The sequence below is a fragment of the Gouania willdenowi genome, chromosome 12, assembly GCF_900634775.1.
Source record: "Gouania willdenowi chromosome 12, fGouWil2.1, whole genome shotgun sequence".
NCBI lineage: Eukaryota > Metazoa > Chordata > Actinopteri > Blenniiformes > Gobiesocidae > Gouania > Gouania willdenowi.
In genome coordinates this window covers 19,383,976-19,410,050 of record NC_041055.1, presented here as the reverse complement: position 1 = coordinate 19,410,050, position 26,075 = coordinate 19,383,976, and the positions used below count along the sequence as shown (strand labels likewise).

Here is a 26,075-nt window from a genome sequence, read left to right as displayed (position 1 = left end):
GAGGGGAAGTGGACAGATGCTCCACAGTAAGTCATGGCTCAGTGTATGTTTCGGTCATCTGAATTTCCATTCAGAAAAGAATATTAAAAAACTAATCATGATTTTCATTTTGTTAGAAAATAAAAATAAAAAATTGAGGCGTCATTTGGTCAAAAAGCATAATAAGCTTTGAGCATATTGTAATTCAAAGTGTTCTGAGAGGACACTGGACCTCTGCACCTTCTCTTAGCTCTGCATCCAAGCTTTAGAAATCAAGGAGCAGGACTCTCTTTTACACTCTTTTTACAAACCGAGTGGTCCATCAGCTGTTTACTATTGGCTGCTGGACAAAAGTCAGACCTCATTCACGTCCTATCGGTGAAGAGGCAATGACGAACGTCCCCGACTTACACGGCAAAACATGTCAAAATAAGGAATACCGAGGTGGAGAAGTGAGAGTCTAAGAGCGAGAGCGATAACAGACGGAATAACAGACATGCACATTCACGAGAAACAGGAAGTAGATCTTGTTTGAATCAGGGAAGGGAGGGGGGAGCATGGTTGTTTCCATACTAGTCTCACAGTTTCTACATCAGGGTCAAGAATGGGTAAACATAACTATAAAACCAGTTGATTTTAATTTTCGTTTCGAAAAACAAAAAATTAAATGTTTCCCACTGATTAGGTGTTTTTAAGCATTTTTAAACTTTTGTTCAGTGAAGTAAAACAACACGGAAATAGTAATTCCCAAACTGAGGTTTACATGGAAAACCGGTTTACTCGGCTTTATTCAATTCCGCTTTAGGTTTGGGGGTTGAAATGGCTCTGATTGGACAGTGGGCTAAACGTGACATATCACGTCTATCGGGAAAAACACACAACAAAGCTTGTATTGTCGGCTATAACACAGAAGACCGCACATGAGAACTGTTTTCACTTTTATTTTGATTGTAGTTTTGAAGCAGCAGCTCGACAATAACATACAATTTCAGTTTGGACCTCGGAGCAGAAAAGAGATAGGAATTAATCACTGGTAAATACAGCCCAGTAAAACTCAGGAAAACAATCATCAGGAATAAATAGTTGCTCCCTGGTAAAGATAGTACCTCTAACAACTGGTAAAATGATAGTCAGTGAGTGTCCGTGTGAAAGTCTGCATATTCATGCTTCTGTCCATCCACTAATTTCATTATATTCATATCTTCTAAGGCTCTTATTAAATAAATATTCTCAGCTCGAGTCCGAGCGGCCATCACCAGAGCATCATCGCGCATGTGCAGAATGACCGGAATTAACTTAAAGGGGAATTAAGTGTTTACAAGATAGAGGAATTATGTAATTTGGATTTAAAATCAGAATAAACCAGCCACTTCATTCAGATTTAAGTTTATTCGGAATTAAATTAGCATTAGATTTAAGTGTTTACATGGTCAGTTTAAAGAGAAATTTATTCTGTTTTAAAACGGAATTAAAGCTCCCATGTAAACATGGTCAATGTTATTTGTGTATTCTGTTTTCAACAATTAATTTGAATCATTTATTGTTATTTTTGTAATTAGGCTCAGGTTTATCAATGTCTCCTTATGTTTAAAGCCTATTTATGATGTGCAATACATTTAACATGAGTTTGACTGCGACTTCTCCCGATAATAATAATATTTTCAGTTTTGAGCTTTGTTATAATTAGCAGCAAAAGCATATAGAGAAGCATGTGGTGAGTGGATAGTCAGCCACATCAGACATAGATAGGGAGAAGACGATGAGAGTCAATGACTGGAGTAGTAAGCAGATGTTGGGGATGATGAGGGAGCTTTAATGGATAGAAAGCGATGAAACGAGTACGTACCGTATGCAGGCGCGGCCGCTGCAGCAGGACTGTAGCCATACGGTGTGCCAAAGCCTGTTGGAGGAGAACAAAGGACTAAGTTTAGTTCTTTACCTGGACAGATCAGGCCAAAACCAGCAAACTCGTCCACAATTCAAAAACAACAACAAAACATACAATGTAGACGTCCTGATTGCATATAAGAAATACTGTACATATAAATGATTTTATAAAGGTAAAAACAATTTGTAAAAATTGTGGACTAAATCCACTGAATATAAAACATTAATGAGTGGATTTTAACATACTGTAGGCTTACAATAATTGCTATGGCGATTGTTGTCTTTCCTGTGGGTCACCTTCTCTATGAAAGCCTGTGATAACTCCATTACAACTGAGGGGGAAAATAGATCTTTATTTAACGCTTAGAACTGTGAGCCTAAAGCTGAGGGAAATGTCAACTGTAAAGCCGAGCACAAATACAGTATATTGTCAATGGGAAAAAAAAATCAATAATAAAAATATTAAAAGAGTATTGCGCAATTGAAAGAATGGAGTCTTTTTATTTAGCCTGGCAAGCATTTTTCTTACCCTAATTTACTCTTTTTTTTTCCCTCTCATCTAAACTTAATTTCACTGTAAGATTTCAAATGCTTCTCTGTCAAAATATATTCTCCCTCTCAGGCACTCGTCACCTACCTGCTGAAAAGGACCCAAATGTGTGTTTTCAAAAGGAATTATTGGAGATAATTAAGTTAAGGTCTCCCACGTTGGCCATGGACCAAAGACGTACAAAAGGGAAACAAAAGGATTTTCGTTTATACATTCCTCTGTCAGGACAGACCAAAATGGACCCCCCAGATGAACACTCCTCCGTCTCCCCCACTTCCCTACATTAAAACTGTTAGATGAAAACCAGAGAAAACGTGCCCCGTCCTCTCATATCCTGTGCTTTTAACCTTTAACCTCTTTCATGAAGGCAATCCTACACAGACCGTCTCCTGCAGGGGCAAACAGTACAAGGACGAACAACAAATCATTTATCATCCTTTAAAAAAAAAAAAAAAATCATTCAAGAGTTCATTTGCCAAAGCAGATAACTCCATTTTTACAGAAATACATTTTCAGATAGAGTTTTTCATAATCTGATTCAGGCGATATGAGTTAAATCAAAGTTTAGTGGCTTTGACCAAGGAGAGGATATCATATCCCTTTGCAAATAAACCCTTCAATTCAACAATTCCACTGTGTAGAAAATGATCAAACATTGGTGCGCTCTTCCTAGTCTTAGTTCATATAATATTTTATATAATTTAATCCGGTGTTTTATATTTAATCCATAAATGACTTGAATCTTGATTTGACATGTTAATTTACAGAAATACAAGAAGGACCATGTGAAGTGTCCAATGATTGAATCATAATGTAGACTGTAACTTTCTAGCATCACAATCCTACAGAGTTTCACTGCTTATTCACAGAAAGCATGCCAATCATTGGCAAGTTAACATGCTTTACATGATTAAAAGTGCAACATTAAAAAAAAAAAACACCAAACAAACAAACTAAAACTGTTGAAATTTTTTTTTAAGTATTAAAAGTGAATAAGTGAAACCGCTCCTCTATCTATGGTCTAAACCTGATCAGACAACACTTCCTCAAAATTTCATCCAAGCACCCACACTTTCTAGCTAATCAGATTTCTCCCCCCAATTTAAGTTTTACACTCCTACGTTAAAGTTTCCAGTCTTTTAACAGTCTTTGTGCTTTGAGTTCTTTCGCAGGCGATGGGAGATCAGCACGACTTCTTCAAGTCTTCCCTTTGTCCTTTTTATTGAGGAAGTTTTACTATTCTTAAATTCTCCGTGTACTTTATAAAGGAAACTTTTGGGAGAAAAACTGTTTTTTATAATAAATAATACAAGAGTGTTCAAGCTGAGCCAATGCCGTCCAACTCCCCAAACCAACAGGGTGTCGTCAGGACTCTTCCAGATAACCTCTGTGATCCAATTGATGTGGCGGCTTTAACATGGATCAGTAAGTTCTTAATTCTCATCAAACAATCAGTACTCCTAAATATCAAACTGCCACAAACTTAACTATCTGATACTACGGACCCTCATTATTAATTTATCATCATAAACACTGTTCATTCAACTATTTTAATGTCATTTATCTTTCAATCTTTGGAATCTATAATTATCCACTGTTGTACATTTTCTTCTACCATAAATAAATTGGACGTTTTACAATAATAAACGGTGTGTTAATGTTTATTATAAGGGAACGGTATCAAAAGTCTATAAAATCACCCGAGCTCATGTCTGCTGTGTTAAGACTGAATAAGTATATTGATTAATCAACTTTAATTAAGCTGTCATTAATATAAACAGGTAAGTAGGTTAAATTAATCAATATAATTTAACTAATTCACTGTCTAAGATGAGCTTCCTTTTTAATCACACAATGCTTTTGTATCAAGTATTAGTGCTGTGTCAGTTTTGCAAAAGATAATTGTAATACCGGCTGCAAATTTTGTTGACAAAAAAGATTCAAGCAATGTATTTGGTCTTGCACATTACTTTTGGCTTTAACCTTTAGATAATCAATAGTTGTAAACAAAATGTTAAGAATTTATTAGGAGAAATATTGATTGCCAAAAACCAAAATACATCAGCTTGATCAAATCGACCTTTCTAGTAGAGCGCGCATGGAAACAAAGCCTTGCACTACCTGGTGTGACGTATCCGGGTGCTGCTGCACTGACGAAGGCTCCTCTTGCGAGTGCTGCTCTTCCTCTTCCTCGGGCTACCTGAGCTGCCACCGCTGAAGCTGCTGCTGCAGCAGCCAGGGCGCTTTTGGTCTGAACACACAAACGCGTCAAACATTAGGCCCAAACAAACACTTGGACACAACACTTAGAGAGAAAGTCCAGTTGCATCCTTTGACAGTGAAACATGTTGAAAGAATGAACACGTTTGTCAAAGGTCGATAGATAAATGATTGTAGTGATCTGATAACTGCCTATTAGTGAGCAGCTAAATTTACTACAGCTTGGTAAACTCACCATCATTGATTCCGTGTGTGTGTGTGCGTGTGTGTGTGTGTGTACCTGAGGAAGAATCTTTTTCTTCTTGTTCGCTGCAGCGTTTGGGCCAGAGAAGAGTTTCTCCAGAGCTGCGAGAGCCGCGCTGGCTTTTGCTACCTTTTTGTTGGGGCCGGCCCCACGAAATTTCTGCCCGTCAACCTCCACCTGAGACACACACACACATTCATAAACACACATATTAAAATAGTTTTATATTGAAGTTATAATAAAGTTTAAGCCCTCTGTATTAGGGCCGGTGAAGGATTTGGGAGGCAGTAATTATCTTGGGTTTATGGACATCAGTGACTCAGCCACTGAGTGCTTTCAAAGAGTACAGCTTGTTTAGTGATGCCCTGCTGTCAGGTAGGCCTGCTAATCAATCAGCAGGGCGACGGAGCAGCCATGCACGGCGGAAAGCTAAACGCCCCACAGAGAACAGGCCTGCCTCCAGAACTAGGCTGAATGATTGACTCCACGTGACCAGCTTGTTTTCTGAGCACATTTTGACCACAATGACTGTTTTTCTTTGGCTAAAGTTTAAAGTAAAAGTTGATCTGGAAAATGCATCACAAAATTTAAAAAAAAAATGTCAATCCTTTTTTGTCATTTACTTCAAATGTCTTAAAGCTACAGGGGATGACTAAAAACAATTTGTATAACACAGACAACTGCAGCGTAAGCCTCACAGATAAATAAATCAAAGGTATTACTCCTAAAAAATGGGGGAATTTACTCACGAGCAAATGTTGAAGGTTGAAATTGCCGCTCTGCAGCTTATTTTTTATCCATCACAAACAATGGGTTTGTTGACAAATAGTCAACAAACCCACGTCAGAAAGATTTTTGGCACATTGCATTGTGGGATTAGGAATCCCTTGGAATAATGAAAAGAGGGCACTGAAGTAGAAAAGTGTCTTTAAGAATTGCTTTTACTACATATTACTGAGATTTATTGCATTTCTTCACCAGACAAAGAAAGACAGTCATTCTGCCATTTTTGATCTGTATGTAGTTTTTCTCATATGACATCACTCCGCGAGAAATAGCATTTCGGCCAGAGAAAAAAAAAGAAAAGAAGAAATATTTATTTAAAATATTTTTAAAAAATGGAGGAAAAAAAAAACTTAAAAACTTAAAACTTGAACTTAAAAAAAAGAAACTAAAGAGAAGAAAAAGAAAAAAAAAGAAATTCGGCTATATTATGTTAACAATGTTCAATCACCAGAAATGTCACCTTGCCAGTGTGTTTGGGTGAGACTGGCATCAGATGTTTTGAATAAAATGCAGGTACAGTTTAAAGATGATTGTTATTGTCTTCTGCAGCTGTAATTAAATTTTAATGATTTTGTAATACGAAATGATCTAAAAAAAAAATACCCCCCTTCCCCTCTTACCTCCATAACGAAGCGTTTGTCGTGGCTGCCACCGCTTTCTGAGATGAGTTCGTATTTGAGGCCTCGTCTCTTCTCATTTAGCTCCATGACAGGATTCTTCCCGCTCGCTGTCAGAATGGGGCCCTGAGTTCGCACCTGAGGGTAAAAGGTTGAGAAAGTTATCATTTGTTTATCTGAAGTGTTACAAAAAGTCACAAAATTGAAGTGGAAATAAAGAAGCTTGGCCACAAAGAAGAGGGAAACTCAAACTAAGATCAGATACTTCATATTAACGCTCTGGGGCCTAAAGCGTTTTTGCTGTTTTTTCACTGCGTTTGATTTTACCTTGATATTTCATATAAGGAAATCCATAAACCTTGCTTGTTTGGTATCATTTTTTTCAGGCGAACCTCCCAAATATGGCTGTAAAGTATTTGCTTTAATACAGCATATGGTATTATCACAGTGGATCTAAAACCACTATAAAAACTCTAACTGGAATGGGAAAAAACTAGGTTTTTTTTTTTACTATAAAAGTCACAAAACATTTTCAAAAACTTATATACAGATGAATCAAAAAAACACAGTTATATATAGCTATTTACAGTGAAATGGAAGCAATGTCTCAGGTGATTTTGTACAACTATTTACAAAAAAGTATGATTCACAAATACAGGGAAAGTGAATTATTTGTGCCTCATTGTGTTGACATAAAACAATAAACAAATATACTAGACACTACACTACACTCCAATGACTACACACTAAATAAATAGTCAAAACAACAGTAATAATCGCTATAATCTCAAATCTCTCCTCACCCTCTCTTCGTCTCTGTTTACCTGTCGCTTGAAAACAAAATGCCCACTATATGTGGACATTATGATTGGACAATGGCATTCTTCTTCTCAACCAATAGGAAAGCTATAATGTGACGTTTCACCGTTGTTCTTTCTTGCTGCACAGCACTTTCGTTTTCGTTCTAGACGCGTTCTGCAGCGTCTTCATGCATGGAGTCTGCACTGCACTGACTGCTCAAGAAAATGTCACAGAAAAACACGTGCACATTTTCCCTCATAACTCCACTTTTATTTGGCCTATCAACATGATTTAAAGACTGGTTTGTAGTTTGACGTCTGTACTTTCGACACGGGTTGAAACGGTGATCCAAGGATGCTGCGCTTTGCCGCTATTGGCTCTTTAAAACGATCATGTGATCAGAACGCGCCGGTGCTTCCGTCGGCCCCAGAGGGTTAATATTAGACTTTGTTGATGATTATTAGTAGTTTATAGAGTCATGCATCCATCGTACCCACCTCCAGTGTGTTGGAATTGTCCGAGGAGTGTGCTGGGTTATTGCTGGAGTGTGAAGATGTCTCACTTTTTCCTTCACCGTCTGATTTCTCGTCTGAACTCATGGGGTCCAGGTCGGAGTCAAAACCTGTGGGGTAGCCCATTGCCTGGAGAACCTGCAGAAAATGAATGGAATTTTTGTGTTTGTTTTCTAAAGAAATCTCACATTCCTAAAAAGACGAAAGCCACACATCCATCGTTGATGATCCATATTTGCGTACTAGCAGTGAAAAGCTGTAGCTCTACAACTAGCAAAGCGATGATGAATAATATCCATGCAGCACAGGAAAAAAAAAAAAAAACAACTGACAAGCTTTCAAACTAAAAAGGGCATTTTGTCACAGCTGCTGAGCCGGCCAATCAAGTGAATGAGAGGGGGATCGAGGGAAGCTGAGGAAGAGAAGATCAAAAGGTGAGTGTACGAGAGAGGGTGTTTGTGTGAGAGAGATAAGAAAAAAGAACAGGAAAAAGGGACCAGGATAGGTAAAAACAGCCTTTTATGGGAACAGAGCAGGTCGCGGATTATCCAGGCTCTGTGGATGGAGAGCTTCTTTGTTCACAACCACTTTGGGATTACATGGATTTGACCACCTCCATCTTTTGTCAACACACTCTCACACACATGCAAACACCAACTGGCAGCTCAAAAAAAACATCTTTGTCAATACACAGAGGTTTGGCAGCAGATGGACCTTAGAAAAATCTCTTTGTAAACCCAAAGGTGATTATTCATTCTGTTATGGGCATTTTTAAAGAGAGGATGAAAGATATTAATCATAGACCATAGAAATCAACATTTTAGTGAAGTTTTTATTTCTACGGTTGTTCTTTTCACCCGAAGTATCAACAGTATGCTCTGTTAATATTAAAGTTATTGTATTAATAAACACTATTAGCTACATCAGATATCGTCAACCACATACAGAATTTTTCCAGCAAACACTGTGAAGGAACGTTGAATAATATTTACAATATGGATATTACTTAATCTGCAATTATGTCATTACTATTATGGGAATATTGTGTCATTATTAATCATTTTAATCGTTTCAATCCTTATTACCATTTCTCCCTTTACAACCTTATTCCACTGACACAATTAATATAATTATCTACTTAAAACATCTATAAACTTCATTATGATATTGTTGAGGCACTCAGTAAAATTTTTAATAATTGTATCATATCCAAAAAACAAATAACATCTATTTAAAACAAAAAAAAGACCTTCCACATGGGAAAATTTCAAAATTAAAGGTTGGTCCTTAACAAAAATAGATTTTAGCATAAAATATCAGCATTAGTTATTTAAAAGTTATTCCCAAATTTTCAGTTATTTCCAAATAAACAATTTCCATGAAATATTTAGACTTTTGAATATTCCCAAAATCGCCGAGCTTAAGTTCCCATGTAAATTTTATGGAAGTTTTCCATCGCTTTGCAACCCTAATTGTGGTTGGTCTAAAATACAAACAATCCCTGCAGCATTCCTCAAATACATATATAGTAAAATATATGAATATAAGGCGATGGACAATCTTCAGCTAAACTAATATCCATCCAATATTCCATCTTACCTTCACAGCTACATGCAGTTTTGCAGTCTTCTTGGAAGATCCGGATGCTTCATAAACACTTCCGTCCAGGTCCACAGACATGGTAAAGACTGGAGCATGAACCGGCCCTGACTGAGACAGCAGGCGATACTGCAGCCCAGGTCGGATCTGGTTCAAACGCATCAGGGCATTCATTGGCTGGTTGGAGTCGATGGCTTTGCTGTCCAGGACTGAGACACGAGACAAAAAACAACCCCAACAATATCAAAAGGACTGTCGACTTGGCAGATCTAAAGACAAACATTATGTCTATAAATTAATACATTAATTTGATGTTACACCTAAAACAATAAATCGAGTTTTTCCAATATCTCAAGCTGTCTCTTTATCTCCATCAGCTGTGGTTGATCTTCTTCTACTATAAAAAAAAGCGTTAGGAATGGTTGGGTGGACAACTAAAATGATAGCGATCAATACTGTTGATCTGCCTCCCAGGGACAAAAGAAGGGTAATAATGGAGAGAGTGAAGCATGAATAACAAGACTGAAATATATAGAGAGACAGCAAAGAAGTGCAGCCGTCACCCGACAGCTGCAAAAAATCTTACCAAAACAGATGATCAAAGGCTGAATTATAAATTCATAGATATTTTAGGAAAATTAGCAATATCTTTCGAAAACTGCTTTTGTTGCTATTATTGTTGTGGGTTTTGTTATGAGTTGCTTGTGCTCTGCTTTAGAATCATGTGCATTTAGCATTTACTCTGCTGTCTAGCAGTACAACAGTATAATGCATTTAAAAAGAGAATTTTTTAAATGTCGTTATTAGCTGGAAGTAATTAACATTTCTATTTAAATATTTGCATGGTTTGCTGTGATTAATCACATATAATTTACTGTAAATAAAACAAGGTTTAGCATTGAATCCATTTACCATTTTTTGTATTTAAGTCTAATTTTGTTTGCTAAAAACAAAAAAAATAATAAAGCTGATTTTAGACAAATGTAGCTAAACACAGTAGGAGTAAAACTATTCCTAGAAAATCCAAACCTAGGAGAAGATTTGATCAAATCGAAAATAAAACAAAGTTAATGCTATTTTTGTGTACAGCATAATACACAGCCATAAATATAAATTAATTAATGAGTATTAACACAGGAAAGAACAGATGGGTTTTTATATGCTTTGTTGTTGTTGTTTTCGGAGTTTTTAGTAATTTCAGGTGCTTTTGGAATCATTTTGAGTATTTATCATTTTGGAATTTTTTGTTGTAATTGTTTTGTATTTTACGTGTCATCATGAGCGTTCTTGTAATTTTCGTAATTTTGTGTGTTTTTGTCATTGTGTATGTATGTCATATTTTTATGTCAGTTTGGGCATTTTTAATGCCATTTTTTGTATTTCTGCTGTTTTGTTCATTTTTTTGTAATTTTATGTAATTTATTTAGCATTTAGTGTCTCTTTTGGAGTAATTTTGTAGATGTTGTTGTTTTGTGTGTTTAAGTGGTTGTTTTGTGACAATGTGTGTCTGTTGTCAATTTGTGTATTTTTGAAATCTTTTTGTTGTTAGTGTACTTCTGTTGACATTTTGTGCATTTGCAGTGGTTTTTTGAAGTTATTATGTTGGGCTTTGATGTCCTTCTAACTTCTTGAATTAGAATTTTGATAAACACACAAACATTGACCCCATTACTGGTCTACTATTTGAATAACAAACATAAAACATTTATGTTTTAATTAGTTGGAATTGTAATGGAATATTCACTACTGATTGTAGATGAGCCGAGGAGTTTATTTTGTGAACTGGAGGTTGTAGGGCTACAGTCTTGGTATTGGATTTTTACGTGCATTTAATTTCAAAACAAAACAAAAGCCTGTTTTCAGATGGGCTCTGATCCCTGAGAACAGCCGTGGTGCAGAATGACATGATAACAGGGAAGGTTTTCTGGGAACCAGAGCTCAAGAAGATCATTTGGAATGCATACAAAAAACATTACAGAATTTACCAGAGAACCAAACCTTGACCTGAAGACCAAAAATGAAGACGTGGTGAAGAAAAAAAAAAAAATTTAAAAGGGAATATTTTAAATGGAAGAAATGTTTAAAATTCCTAATTTATCTCTAATTTGTAGAGGGTAAGTTAGTTTGTCATTTATTGTCAATAAAATAAAACATACTGTTTATTTTTTGTCTTTTATTGTCATTGTGCAACAAATTGCTCACCACTCAGTCCAACACATTCATACAAACATGAAGCACTCTTCTGGATCTTGCAGCGCTTAATAATAATAATAATAATAATAATAATAATAATAATAATAATAATAATAATAATTATTATTATTATTATTATTATTATTATGGCCATAAATCCTTGAATATGTTGTTGATTTTCACAAAAGAAATCATTATTCTAAGCATTTTATTAATATTATTTACCTAAAAAAGGCATGATTTTGGATTTTCAGGAAGGTGACCTAAACTTTTAGTTTAACTTTTCAAAAATCTTCTTGTTTTCCTGCGGGCCAGTATTAGCTAGCCTATCACAGAGACCTGCACCGCGCCACGGCATGTGATTGACCTGTGGCCATGGCGACTGAGCTGTAATTGAGCCCACACATTGTTACACGGCTGCAGTGACTGGTTGGGCCGATTGTAATGGACATTAATGGCGTGAATTACAATTTGCGACCTTGACCGGGGGCCCGAAGCCTGGTTATGGCATCGCTGTGAAGGACAGCTTTGCTCAAAAGTTTTCTGATGGGAAAGTGATTGTCCAGAAATTGTTCATTTATATTTGTCAAAAGACAAGAAGATACTATGTTATTTTTCCACAACAACTATTCCATTAACTAGCTGTAGTATGTTTTAGTATTGAAAATGAACAGGAATTTAAATAATTGGAATAATGGAATGTAATCAAATTCCAGTCAATTATCTGAAACTACCCTCATTATTCTATAACCAAAAAAGTTTCTATTGGGCAAAATCAGACGATGCGTTTTCTCATCACCAAACCATAATAATGATTACAGTAGCACATAATGATCCTAATGATTACACAAAACAGACTAATTAAAAATATAACTCAGTGCTTACAAAGAAACTATGAATTGATTTAGAGCAGGTGTTCTCAACTGGTCTCACACTGGGACCCACATGTTGCAATAGTCAATATATCACTACCCACTTTTTTAAAAAAAAGAATTCAACCAACAAAATTGCTGTAAAAAATCAATCTTTTTTAAAACATATATATATATATATATATATATATATATATATTCTGTGCAACATGCATTTCACAGCATGCTGGTCAAAAGAACATAATCTTTCAAAATAAAAGACCAACATGAGACATTAAGTATCTATTTTTGATCCACTTTTGGGTCCTGACCCACCAGTTGAGAATCACTGATTTAGAGGATTTCCACCACTCACTCCCAAAATCTGTTTTGAAATAGTCTCAATCCCTCACTCACAGTGAGAAACAGAGAAATTATTTCAATGTTCATTACTAGTCAAACATTGACTAGTAATGCAATCTTTTCAATATAATAAGAAAGCAAACATTGTACTTACCTAGTCAATGTTACAATTAAGATCCTAATTGTGACACTGAATACATATCATTTTTTAATTATTACTACTACTTGGAGAAAGGCCAAAGATTGGGAAGCACTGGTTATATGCACAAAGAGAAGTTCATCAAGCACTGAACAATTACAGCCCTGAAGGTTCTGAGCTACACGCCAAACACTGGCTGTGATTGTGTCCCTGCCCAGCTGACTGGGTACAGCTATTGGATCATTTTGTGCCAATATATTTATTCTAAACAAAGGGATTAAGCAGTTCCCAGATGGGCAATAATCCCTGAGAATGGCCTTGTGTCAGAGTGACACGATAATAGGTAAAGTTTACCAAAGAGGAAGACGGCATGAAAAAAACAAAAAAAAAACAGGAGAGAATGTACACAGGCCAGAAAACCTAACCCACCTGGAACCCAGAAAACCACACATGAGAACAGGAACAAATACACTAAAAGGAATATTTAAAGCTGCTGGAGACGTTACATCAAAGGCAGACGGTTGAAATTGCTGTTCCAAAGTCTGTTGACATCGTCAGAAAAGTTTTGGGCAATGTATTGTGGGATGTGGAGTCCAGTAGACGGATACATAGAAGTGTTTTTACTTCATTCTTAGTGTGATTTCTTTTTCATTTCATTTTCCTGAAAATGTTTTTACAGTGGCGATCAAAATAAACTTTGAAGCGGCAATTTCAGCCTTTTACATTAAAAGATCTTTGATTTTTTGATCCATGAGGCCTACACTTTGGATTGATATAACAAAAAATAAGAGTTTCCAGCAGCTTTAATATAGGAATACAATATTTCCTTAATTCCTTGTCAGTAAGGACAGAGAATTGTACTGATAAAAAAAAAAAATCCATATTCAAACATTGGTTAGATAGTTGACAAGTGACACTGTCAAACAGTACAGTAAGGTGTTTTTCCTACCTTTTCTCAGATTTCTCTTCATCTTCTTGATGATGTCCCTGTCATCCAGTGTTCCATCTTCGTAAGGCCTCTTTAAGCCTAATCCTGAAAAGCAGAAATAAATCAACCCTTTCTATGAGATATATGTAGGTCAATATGAACCCAGGTACATGTATGAGATGGAGACGAAAAAGAGGAGGTTCGCAGCAAACAAAACAAAACAAAACAAGCAGGAGGATAATCAGAAGTGTCAGGCGGGCCAGTAAGCAGTCAAACAACAAGGAAGAAATCTAAGCTTGTTTAACTACATGCAGCCTAATCCATAAATGCATTGGCAGGTTTCCATGTCGCCATCCTGAGACAACAGAAAACCACCCAGTTGGCTGTCAATGGAAGCCATTAGATAGTACACCCACACTTGAATAAGATGGCCTTTTCACATGTGCATGAATTGGTATAACCAAGGTCTAAGCCCTAAACGGTTTGTGAACACAGCTTTGCTGTCAGGAGAGCAAACGTTTTAGACACATTGACCAAAGGAGACCAAACAGAAAAATGAATAACAATAGCCTGAAAGTCCGAGAAGCCATTTAATCAGAAAACATGCTGACAGGCTGAAACAAAAGACATCTGGAGGAAAGGCGCTTACACACACACACACACACACACACACACGCAGGGATGAAGATGAAGGATCGGAGCTGAGAAGCAGGCAGGTACACACCTTCTTTATCAGACCAAGGATATTTCTGGGAGGGTTTATTTGAGGGAAGAGGCTCCATCTCTAAGACCTTGTAGATCTGTCCAAACGCCATGAGTCTGAGAGCATGCTGTTGAATGCAAAACACACGCAGTGCACACAGGGGAAAGAGGGGGAGAGCTGAGAATATGAACAAAATCAATACAAACCAATCTGGCATTAAAGACTCAGAGATTTTCCTTTGAATGATTACTTGTGCTGCCAAATTCTGTATGGATCTTACAAGTTAGATTGATCAAAAGGCAACTTTATATTGTGGTTTCAGTTTAGTCTCTATTACGCTCCATTATCGTTTATTGAGCCTGTAATCAATCACTGTATTTATTCTACAAACAAATAAGAAATAAAGTTAATAACATTTTTAGGTATTCTATGTGAAGTGAGTGCTTCTCGAAATATACGTCAGTATGGATTGTGATCAAATTTCTTATTTCGCCATTTGTAAAATTAGCTTTTATTTTTTTTACAATTAGAAAAGAAGTCTTTAATTACAAATTAAAAATGAGCACTCTGAGCGCAAAGTTCCGCCAAATATCATCTTTGCCAAATATTGTCTTTTTCTTTTTTTTTTCTCCGAAAAATCACTATTAAATCCGATCCAGATAAAAGTCTGTGTGGTAATTGACGAATTAAGTCACCTTCATAAAGATCTGTCAATCATAAACCAAGATATGAATTTTTGAAATTTCACCAATAATGACAGATAGGGATTTTTCCACAATCATCTTCAATCAGTATATTGATGCGAATTCCATATAAAACGTAATGGAATCTTCAATAACGAAAGGTCTATATTTGGTTAAAATTTTGTTAAAATTATTTTACCGTAATCTCGCTAATAGACAATCAAAAACATAAATAAATGTTGGTAAAAACTTTTTAATTATAGTGTTGTACTGAGGTGAAAAGAAGTATTAACCTATGGCTTTGAATGAATAAATATTTATGTTAAAGTTTGCGATAGTTTATTGAGTTATTTATTGTATAGAAATAAAATATTTATGTACAGTGGAGTTTTTGGGTCTCGAGCAGAAAAGGTTTAGGAAAAAATGGCTTGCTTTGTGCACGTTCAACATGATCACATCATTTCTTTTTTACAAAGATGGGAAAATGAAAGTCAAAACTGGTGTACATTAAAACATTAGGAGTTCCTCCACCTGAAACGTTGGAGGAACTCGTTAATCCCATGTACTGTTATTGTCCCCATCTAACACAATGACAATTAAGATGTCATTATTTCTAATTGTAAAATCCGCCCGTCCTCCGTCGACAGAGACACACAGGCTTCCGAAAAAAAAATCCATTAAGCAGGAAGAATGTCTGAGATATTCATGATGCCTGCTGTAGCTCATTGACAGAACAGCTCTCTCCCCTATCTGCTCTTGTATCTGCTCCAATACAATTAACCCCATTGACATTCCAGCCTCGCTCCGGCTGCCTTCAAAGGAAATGGACGGCAGGATTCACTAAGCCAAGAAGCTCAGGGGCTGCCCTGCTCACTGGAGTGTGTGTGTAAAGAAGAAAAAGACGCTGCATGCACAGAGCTGGCACGCAAATACTGTCCTCAGGGGTGTCAGAAATGGATTTATAACTTGCAATGGCAACGGTTTCCCACACAAATCATTAAAATGCAACACCACACAGCTCCTTCCTGGAGACGCACATGCACGCGCCCTCAGCGGAGTGTGTGTGTACGCGTGAGCATTTAGATTGTGTGCTTCGGGGGTTGGTAATGAGGGCTTCCTGTCTGGTAACAGCCACATTGCTTACTGATTGTCACACAGTGACAGCTCGGGGCGAACAGGTGCCAATGCGATAACATCGCACTCTTCAAATCTCATTGCCGTGTGTACCTGTGCGCCAAAGGTAATGGCCTCCGCTTGCTGGTCGCTCATGTTGGCCAGTGTGTTTGTTGGCTCTTTCTCACATGGGTCATGTAAACCTGGGCCGCCTGGGAAACGTGACACAGAAAAACACACAAAGTCAGTCAGTCGTCCATTTAGCGGCGAGCTCTACTGCTCAGCTACATTTAATTAGATTTCATTATCCTTACATTGGTGACATAAGTAAAACCATAGAATGTAGCATAACTTGCTGTAAAGATAAATACAAAACATGAAAAATAAAAATGTAAATTCTCTTCAGTCTGTGACAAAAAACCTGAGCTGCATTTATTTGCAGTTTTTTTTCTTTCTATTTTTTCTCACTTCGTTTTAAAAAAAATCAATAGTCACTACCAACTACAGTGATGTGCTAATAATAAAGATGAACATAATGGCACGAATTACGCATAATTTTCTTTTTGTGGGATTACACACTATTTTACACTGTAGTTTTAATAATAATAATAACATGTAAAAAAAAATATTGAATTTATTTTTAACCAATAATCCCAATTTAAATCCAAATTTAAAGAGCAAATGTCAGAGATATGTTTTTGGAAGTGGTTTTCAATATAATAAATATGTATTTTTGGTATCTAGTCTAATGATCTTCACTATGCTCAGAAGCCTTAGGACTACTGTACTGGAAATGTCAACCTCCAAGGAGAATAATTAAGCCATCAGTTTTCTCGGACTGTACAGTGTAGTTGGTTTGCTAAACGGCTGATTCTACTTGTATATTCTATATTTATATTATATTTGCACTTGTATTTAATCCTAATTAAACAGTTAGTCCTTATTCTTGTGTTAATATATTCAGTGTCTTGGTCTCTATGTTTACTTTGTTACTTTCATGTTACTTCATGTATATACAGTATCTTTTGTTAGTGTTTCTTTTCACCTTGTAATCATTTTGACTCGGAGCCACCGTAACTAAAGTAATCTCCCTCCATGGGATTATTAAAGTATTTCTGATTCTGATACTGAGGTGGCCATTAGAGAAGAAACTAAATGCGGCGAGATAGTTGGAGCCCAGGCAATGTCTGACTAATGCAGCGTGAGCTGAGCTTACTTATGAGTAAGCAATGTGCAGAGGCTTTACAAGCCTGTCCTCAGCAGGGCTGAAACATCCATCGGTTTGCCAACACGCTTGCTACTTTTCAGGCTCACGAGGGTCTGCTGGTGCCTATCCCCAGCCGTCATTAAAGTACACTTAAAGTAAAAGTTACTAGTTACTTTCACCCCCCATGTTTATTGTTGGTAATAAATCTTGCCAAGGTTCCCTTTCATACAGTAAACATCTCATGTATAAACTTAAAAAGGAAGAGATGAAAAAGGCATCTGTATAAAATAAAAGGTTTGTCAAAATGTACAATTCTTTTCTAAATAAAACAACACCAATGAATTTAATTCAAAATAAAAAAAAAAATTAAAAAAAAATGTTCAGGCTCTAATTATAGCTACATTTATGAAGCTGAGAAAATAACCTCAAGTCAATGCCGTTTTGGCCCCGTGCATTACGTTTAATCTGATTGGTCGGCTATGATGTCGTCTGGTCATTTCATTTTTTGTAGTTTCACTAATGTCTGTTAATCATTTTAAAACAAAAATAACAATTTACTCAGTAACGGTTGGGTGTAGAAATGTAACAAACTACTTTACTTCTTTTAAAACGTACTGAAGTACAAGTAAAATTACTGATTTATAAATATGCTCAAAACAGTACAACTACCAATAAAAGCAACTTAATTGCAACTTGTGTAGTTGTAATCTGTTACTTTCACCTATGGCTAGGCGGGGATACACCCTGAACAGGGAGCCAGTCCGGTTACTTTAAATTGTTGTACAGCTATTGAAACTTGGCATTTTTAAGTTTAACCACCTTATTTAATTTGGATCTATAATGTAAGCTTGATGTTTTTTTAAGTGTGTAGATTATTGGCCTTTTACTTTTAGCCCACCAAAAATCTCCCAGGACGTTTAGGAATCATTTTTTATTCTTAAATTATATCAGCAGCATTAATTTTCAGCATACACTTACTAAGAATTCAAGTTATCCAAAAACTCTATTTTTCTCCAAGGACGTGCTGCATATCCTCTTAGTTAGGAGGCTGCTCAGCGGAAGCTAATTAACATGCACTCAGTGTGATGACCTGCATCAGACAGCTGTGCTCGGTTGGGCCTTCTTAGATCTTGAGAAGGAGCCACGGAGCGAAAACACTGCCTTATATCTCTTCTGTAGCTCGGCTCACTAACAATATCTTAAGTCAGGATGGACCCACACATGCTCAGCTGTTGAAGGTCAGTTTATCCGTACCTGGCAGCAGGATGCCTGAGGCCAGACACTCCATGACTCGACGTAGTGCTTCTCCTGCCCCCAGAGGCCTGTTGCAGGTGGCGATAGCCTTTTCACAGATGAGTTCTAAGGGCTGGAAAAGAATTATATGTAAAAATGGATTAGACATCATAATAAAAAACGACTCGCTTTTGATTAGAACATTTTTATTCAAACTTATTATTCATATATACTTGTGAACATTGAATTGAGAGAGAAATTCGAGGCAACTCTATTCCCATCGGCAACCGAGATGTTTAATCCTCATGATTTACTCTAAACATAATAAACTTGTCGACACATTTCATCAGCATATCATAGGATTACTTAATGTATTTGTCCATATAACACTCTTTTTGGAGTAATAAAAGTGAAGGGAAGGAGCTGCAGAAAGCTGCAGCTGAGGATAAATGAATGCGACAGAACGATGCAGTAAGTTTCCTCTTATTTACAAAACTCTGTCTTCATTTCATTATGAAGACTCTGTGAAGACTCACACTTCCCAGCATACCTGTTTAAATGATGACCCACAGGCAACATGAAGGACCACAAGGTCAGAAAAAGCACCTTTTTATGACGCTTCACACAGATTTATCGCAACACTTGACTGAATAGGTGAATGAAAACACCCCAAATTCTGCCCTAAAACATGAACGAAAAACCACTTTAGGGTTGTCATCAAATGACCAAAATCAGCTTTTATTATCTATCAATTCATTTACAAATACAGTTATTTTTTAATGTACATTTTAATGGACTGCTTTCAGATCGCATCTTTGTTCATGGTAATAACTCTTCAGTATTTATTTTTAATTCTGCCGTGCATTCTGTTCCTCTATTGAAGCTTTTTATTTGTATGCTACTACAGTTTTTCTGATGACACCTTAATTAAAAATGGCTTGGTTTCCATCATACACATTTGTGATCACTTCTCTAGCAAAGCTTAAGGTAAGTCAGTCGTTCCAAATAGTTTTTGGGTCGTGACCCCATTTTGATATCACAAATTTCTGGTGACCGACCCATGAGACTTTTTTCCCCCAGAATTCATTTTTGATCATGTTTGTTAAAATCTGTTTTTGTGTAGCCCGGATTAGTGCACAAAGTGACACGATATGCCAGCTCAGAGATATATATATATATATATATATATTTTTTTTTTACTGTATTTTGAGAAAGTGAAAGTATAAAATAATAATAATAATTAAAAAACTAAAAAATATATATAATTGTAATCAGTATTTTTTTTAATCAATTACTAGTTATTTTAAAATCTTTATGTAACTGAATAATAATAACTAAAGTTATTGAATTGATACCTAGAGTAAGAAGATTCCTTTCTTTACCTTCACTTCCAAACATATTTCATTGCTCAGCTGCATCTCAATAGATGTAATCCATTAAAATTGAAGGCATAATCCACTTTCTTTATTTACGACATTCACTCTGAAACACAGTTAATTATAGAAAACAACTCACCCATCCCTTGAGAGGTTCCCAGATGGGGTGTCTATTGCACATGTCTCTGAGTATCCTGAGGATAATTACACAGGACTTGAGTCCATTCACACGAGCCTGGGAAAAAAAGACAGAAGGACAGCGAGTCGACACGAGGGAGGCGAGAGGAAAAATATTTTTTGAAAACGAAGGAAGGAAGGAAAACAAATTAAGAGCAGGAGGAGTGATATTTATACAAACACGCACTGAAGACACAAGCCTGTGCTTCAAAACAAAGCCAGACAGTCATTGAAAAGGATTCAGTTTGAGTAAATTGGTATGAGCTCCATTCAGACAATGGGCATTATGGGATGCATTTAAAATGCTTCCACTACAAAACATTTATTAACTACTTTTTACTCTAGCCTTTCCTTTTGGTTTTGGGTTTGTAAAGGATGTGAGTTTGGAGATAAATGGAGAAGAGAATGAGTGGAGAATCAAAGGGTAGCATTGACATACTGCACAGAGCAGGCAGGCTCACAAAGTAGCCAAAAAAAATAAAAAATATCACCCACTGCTTTTGTAGCCTTACGAGTGTTTTGGGCTTGTTCTTTTTTTGGACCACATAGGGATATATACATGCTAAATGTAAAATCACATTATCAAATCAACCTCTTTCTAATGAGCCCAAAATAATTGGGCTTGGTGAGCGGACAGTGAGTGCATTCCCTCTGGGTGAAGCGTCAGGCTACAATAAGCATGGGGCATGAAGTCAGGAAGTGAGTGGGTGCCGACCTGGAACCACTTGGCGTGTCGCAGCGCTGCCAGGGCCAACAGACATCTGTGTCTATCCAGCACCTCCCCCTCCTCCTCCTCCTCCTCCTCAGCCTCCACTGTCTGCGCAGCAGCAGCACCCAACACTGCCACAAAACAATAACAACCCAATATAGAAAACAGAAACACACACACACAAACACACACACACAGGGTCAGGTCTGGGTGTGTGCGTGTTTGAGTTATGGTGTATGTGAATGTACGCAGACACATGAGAAGTTGCAGGTGACAGCGTACATACGCACACACATGCATGGTATTCTTTGGTACATTCAGGGTTGCTTTTCATGCCATAAAGTTGGTCCTCCCTGTGCTGAGGCGGGATGAAAGAATTCCTCACTCCATCGACAGCGTGCCATTTGCAACAGAGATCAGTCCAGTGTTTTTCAAAAGAAAACAATAGATCAATGGCACTGCTTTACAAATGCTGAGGTGGATAATTGAGTGCGTCCTTTGAGAATTTTTTTTCCTTGTACTTTTCAACTTCGAAACAAGCATTTGAGGAAAATATGATATGTTCTAACGCCAACCAAGGCTTTCTGATGCTCTATTTAATAGGAATATTAATAGAAATGTAATTTTTCTGTCAAAATAGGAAAATCTTGCTCATCAGAAGCCAATTGGACTTCACATTTGGAGGTTTACTGCCAAGACCAGGTCAAAAAACAATTTCAAATCTTGTTGAAAAAATATTATCTGATGTTATTTTGGAGTTTTTAGATCAATACTTTTTAGAAAACCAAGGGTTTCAATGTATTGACTAGCTTCTCATTGCATGATGCATAACAACTGTTCAATCAATAAAGCAACAGAATCCACACAAGCAGAACTGAGTGTTCTGTATCAGGAAAGTCAATCCTGCTTTAAAACATCAGCTTGCCTTTGCTATCCAAGGTTCCCCTTTGTTCTTTAGCTTAAGTAATGACATGAATTCTAAGCACTATAGAAGATCCTTCTAATCAAAATGTCTATCAGACTAAATGCCAAGACAACTACTTCTGTTAACAGCAATTTATTTTTTTGACTGGCAATTTGTACCAAATAACATTTAATTTGGACACATTTTAAAAAGTGGATCTTCCAGAAACATATACATCTGTATTTTATAGGTTTTTCTAGTTAATAAAATCAAAGGGAAACCATTTCATTTAATAATTATTTGTGTTTTTATGTCAATAATATCTTTTTCTAAAAGCTCTGATTCCAGGATGAAAATAGTTGGAACAAAGCAACTAATTGAGATGTATGTGATCATATGTCAGCAGATGTGATAAAAAAAAAAAAAAATCGCACACTGTTGATTTGTGTAGGAGGATTCATCCGTCACGTCACAACTGGTGAAGAGAGACCAAGTAAATCACAAGAGGCAACTTTGTGACACAAAAAGCCCTTTTCAGAAACATACACTAAACAAATACCTAAAGAGTATTTGATTTACCAAGAGTGGGCACTTGTTTTATAGTGCTCCAATAGTGTAAATCAAGCTCTTCTTTATGTATTTGTCGGGAATTCTAATTCTTTTGATCCAGTCTGCACCGAGCAGGAGTCAAAACAGGAGTTTATTTCTCCACTGGATCATTTGACGTGCATTTGACTTCACAAACTCTTGGTGCAGAGAAGGCCATTCAACAACCTGTCTGAGCAAACAAAGAATCAAGCGCTTCTAAAGTAGAACTCAAAAGAAATAAAAATCCAGGAGAGTTTGACCCATTCTGAGGCAAACACAACACAAGAGGGATTGAGGCAGGGTTGAGTCAGAGCATTGTGGTGGTTAAGAGGAGCATTCTTTGAACTTCTGTATATGTGACCGTTTGATTCATGCTGCCTAGCGCACCACAGCGGTTGAGTTAATGCATTCTTCTCATTGAATTCTGCTACTTGGGTCTTAGGACATGATCAGTGATGTGCCAGGCAAGCTGAATCAAACACAGTTGTGTATGAATGAATGCAGTTAAATGATATTTACCAAACAGGACTTTTAATAGATGAAGTAAAACACATTTAACCATGTGGTTTGATTTTACTCATCATTCTCCCCAAAAGCCATTGAAAGGAAACAATGAATTAATGTCATGTTTTCCATAAATGCATCTATTGATGGGTACCTTTCACATTTGAACTGATACAGGCCCAGTGCCTGGGAGTTGCTATTGATACTCAACGGGAATCATTCGCAGTACTTTTGTGTATGTTTGTCATAAAAAATGTTATTTTTGTTCATTAAAAAATTTTTTTAAGTGAACTTTTATTTCTCAATATATAAACTTGAACAAATATAACAAAACTACAACTAACTCTTTGTATTGCAACATCACAGTTGTTCCCAACTTACAACTACGCTGTGTTTTTTCATAATAATGCACAAATTAAAACCCAGGTCTACGCACTCAAATTAATTTCCTTTCCCTTTTGGAAAAAAATGTGCATTGTGCATTAAAGACAAATAAGATAATTATAAGAGATGAGCAAAAGAAACAGGAGTAAACATAATAGCATGTTTCTTATTTTACAAATTGAAGTATTACAAACTAAAAATGAAAGTGAAGCAAACAAATCCAGTGCTTAAAGAGTAACTAAACCCCTGCTTTCTGCTGACCTGCCAGTCTGAGGGAAATTCAAAAAATGCCTTGATTATGGGCATGGCTGCTGTAGCAGTAAGACAAGCCCACTCAGATAGCCAGTCAACGCTGTGTGCAGAGACAGACTGTAATACACACAAGTGAGTTCATAAGCTGAAATTTGTAACTACAACCACAGGCACACAATCACAACGTGAAGCTCACACACAGCCTTACAGACACCACTCTGAGGCAAACATCCCTGCTCTCCCACCACCCCACGCACATAGAGATAAGACGTACACACAGGTCCACGCACACGCAGAGACAGACGGAAATACGCACACATGCGTCTGTAAATACACACATTAAACCAGAATTTTCTCTTTATAGAAGCACAGAGTCAAAAACATCACCGCAAGAATGCACGCAGCATTAGACTTCCTTAGTGAGGCTGTCAATCAATGCTTACCGAGGGCTGTGATTGGAGGAAACCTCTCTTCTCTCAAATTTTATATTAGGGGCAGGGCCAACAGTGAAAGTTGATGACGCAGAAAAATCTTAAAGAATCCGTTTCAACCAATAGCAAAATTCACTCGTAATAGCTGGTGTTTAACCCTTAGTGGCCAGTATAGCTGGCATTTTACAACTAAATACACAAAATTAAAATACTTTTACTAAAATGTGAAGAGTGGGACTAGGATCTATCAACAGCACTACTTAAAACCCAAATACGTATGTATTCAGCAGAAAAAAGTTGTTTGGGGTTTAGTTACTCTTTAACCAGGCGCATCCTCAGATTCAAAGTATTCCCGCTGCTGGCTTTGTGTCACAAATATTGCAGTGAACATAATCTGCATTGGATTTTGAAAAATGGAGCCATGTTTTTCAATGCTGCATTCATGTTTGGCATGAAAAATTACCCTCTCTTAAACTCCCTTACAGTCCCAAGGATGCGTTTGGGACCGAAACATAGTACTGTTTGATCTTTTGTGAATCGGTAATAGCGGAATGTGGTCGGTTTGTATAAAAGTACAGAATTGAGCACCGGTCCCTAATTGTATCTTTATTACAGAGATGTCCCCTGACACAAGAGGTTTGCAGCATGTGCATTTGGTTGATGCATAGGAGTGTTTCCTAAGCTTTGTCACAGAGGTCTTGGCTGCATGTGGCTGCCAGCAGATCATTAGAGTCTTCTTTCTACCACTTGTCCTCCCACTGCTCATTTAAACGCCCCTCTGGACACTCATTCATTCATCACTCTTATCAGCATCTGCCCTCGCACTAAGGACTACGTCTTTTCCTTCAGCATCATTCAAAACGCTGCTTTCACAGTAGTCTCTCAACTTATGCACAATTACGGAGCCCCCACTGCTTCCCTGTCTGCAAATGAGCGGTTTGTAAAGAGCACGCATGCAGCCAAAAAAGATTTATTATAACATAATTGAACATTAAAAAAGTGGAACTGCATAAAACCTGAAAAAAAAAGACATTGCTTAACAAGGTAAAAAAATGAAAAGGGGGGAAATTACCATTTTAAGTCAATATATTGTTTACATGACATCAGATTAGAATTAATTATCCATTTAGTGAGGACTGACTGATGCCAGAACATTGTGCATGCATGTGAAGCTCTGATGGCAGCTGCTAAATGTTGTTGCATGTCATTTAGAGGCATTTATCCATCAGCTATGGCACTAATAATGATGTGACAAGTCAAGGCCAGATAAGAGCCAAACGCACCTGATGTTACAAAACCTGACCTTGGTCTGTATGCTGGTGTTTATGGGAACATGCATTAGACACAGCCTTTTAAAATATGATGCCCCCAAGTCTGAGCAATCAGATATGCCTTCTGTATTTTTTTATTCAGGATCTCGATCGCCCGCTCTCTCTCTCCCTCATTATTTGTGAGAGCCCTGTTTTTCTTGAACACCAGTGAACATATGTGCTCTTGGTTGTGTGAACAAGAGAGGAAATATGACCACTTCTTGTCATCGTGCTGAGGCATGTGGAATGATGTACAGCGAGCCTTTGCGCTATTTCTCATCTCTCTCCGACTTTCGGAGTGTCTAGTTGGACAGCAGCCACAGGATGAATGGGCAGCTTGTTTCTACTGGGTTATTGATTTCACTGGCCTGCTGGCCTTGCTTCCCGCGTGCCACCACCCAGGACTAATTATAACCAATTCCAGCTACCCGTGAAAAGAGGGAGAAAGGGGACGGTTTGTTAGCTGAACAAACACAGCACCCTGTGGGAGGACTGTACTGCCACTATGTCCACTGCAACAACCCTTTCCTGTCAACTGAGCTTGGTACAACATGTGCTGCAAACTTGGTTGAATATTGAACTACAATATACAACAATACATTATGGATGGGAGTGTCTTGTCCGATACAAAACCAATATTGCAGCTTTATCCACGCGAGGCATACACACTTGTATTACTTATTTTGTGGCGTGAAAATAAAACGGACCCATTCATTATTAACCAATGGGTACATACATTTTAACCTTAAACATAAGAACATTCTACAATTGATCAAAATAAAAAAATAAAACACCCTGAAAAACAACCACAATAAATCCAATAAAAAACTAT

General features: G+C 37.0%; 1 protein-coding gene across 2 annotated transcripts in view; it reads right to left on the bottom strand.

Annotated features, from left to right (window-relative positions):
• Positions 1–1,410: 1,410 nt before the first annotated feature.
• The window catches only part of strbp (spermatid perinuclear RNA binding protein), a 108,441-nt gene continuing 83,776 nt past the window's right edge, over positions 1,411–26,075 (bottom strand). For both annotated transcript variants that reach the window (XM_028463133.1, XM_028463134.1), the window contains exons 7-18: positions 20,877–21,001; positions 20,124–20,219; positions 18,630–18,741; positions 16,283–16,380; positions 14,394–14,499; positions 13,691–13,774; positions 9,196–9,404; positions 7,582–7,734; positions 6,287–6,421; positions 4,917–5,057; positions 4,538–4,667; positions 1,411–1,879 (exon numbers count right to left, since the gene is read on the bottom strand). In XM_028463133.1, the coding sequence (XP_028318934.1) occupies positions 1,746–1,879; positions 4,538–4,667; positions 4,917–5,057; positions 6,287–6,421; positions 7,582–7,734; positions 9,196–9,404; positions 13,691–13,774; positions 14,394–14,499; positions 16,283–16,380; positions 18,630–18,741; positions 20,124–20,219; positions 20,877–21,001 (1,523 nt within the window). In that variant the 3' untranslated portion in view covers positions 1,411–1,745. The remainder of the gene's footprint in view (positions 1,880–4,537; positions 4,668–4,916; positions 5,058–6,286; positions 6,422–7,581; positions 7,735–9,195; positions 9,405–13,690; positions 13,775–14,393; positions 14,500–16,282; positions 16,381–18,629; positions 18,742–20,123; positions 20,220–20,876; positions 21,002–26,075) is intronic.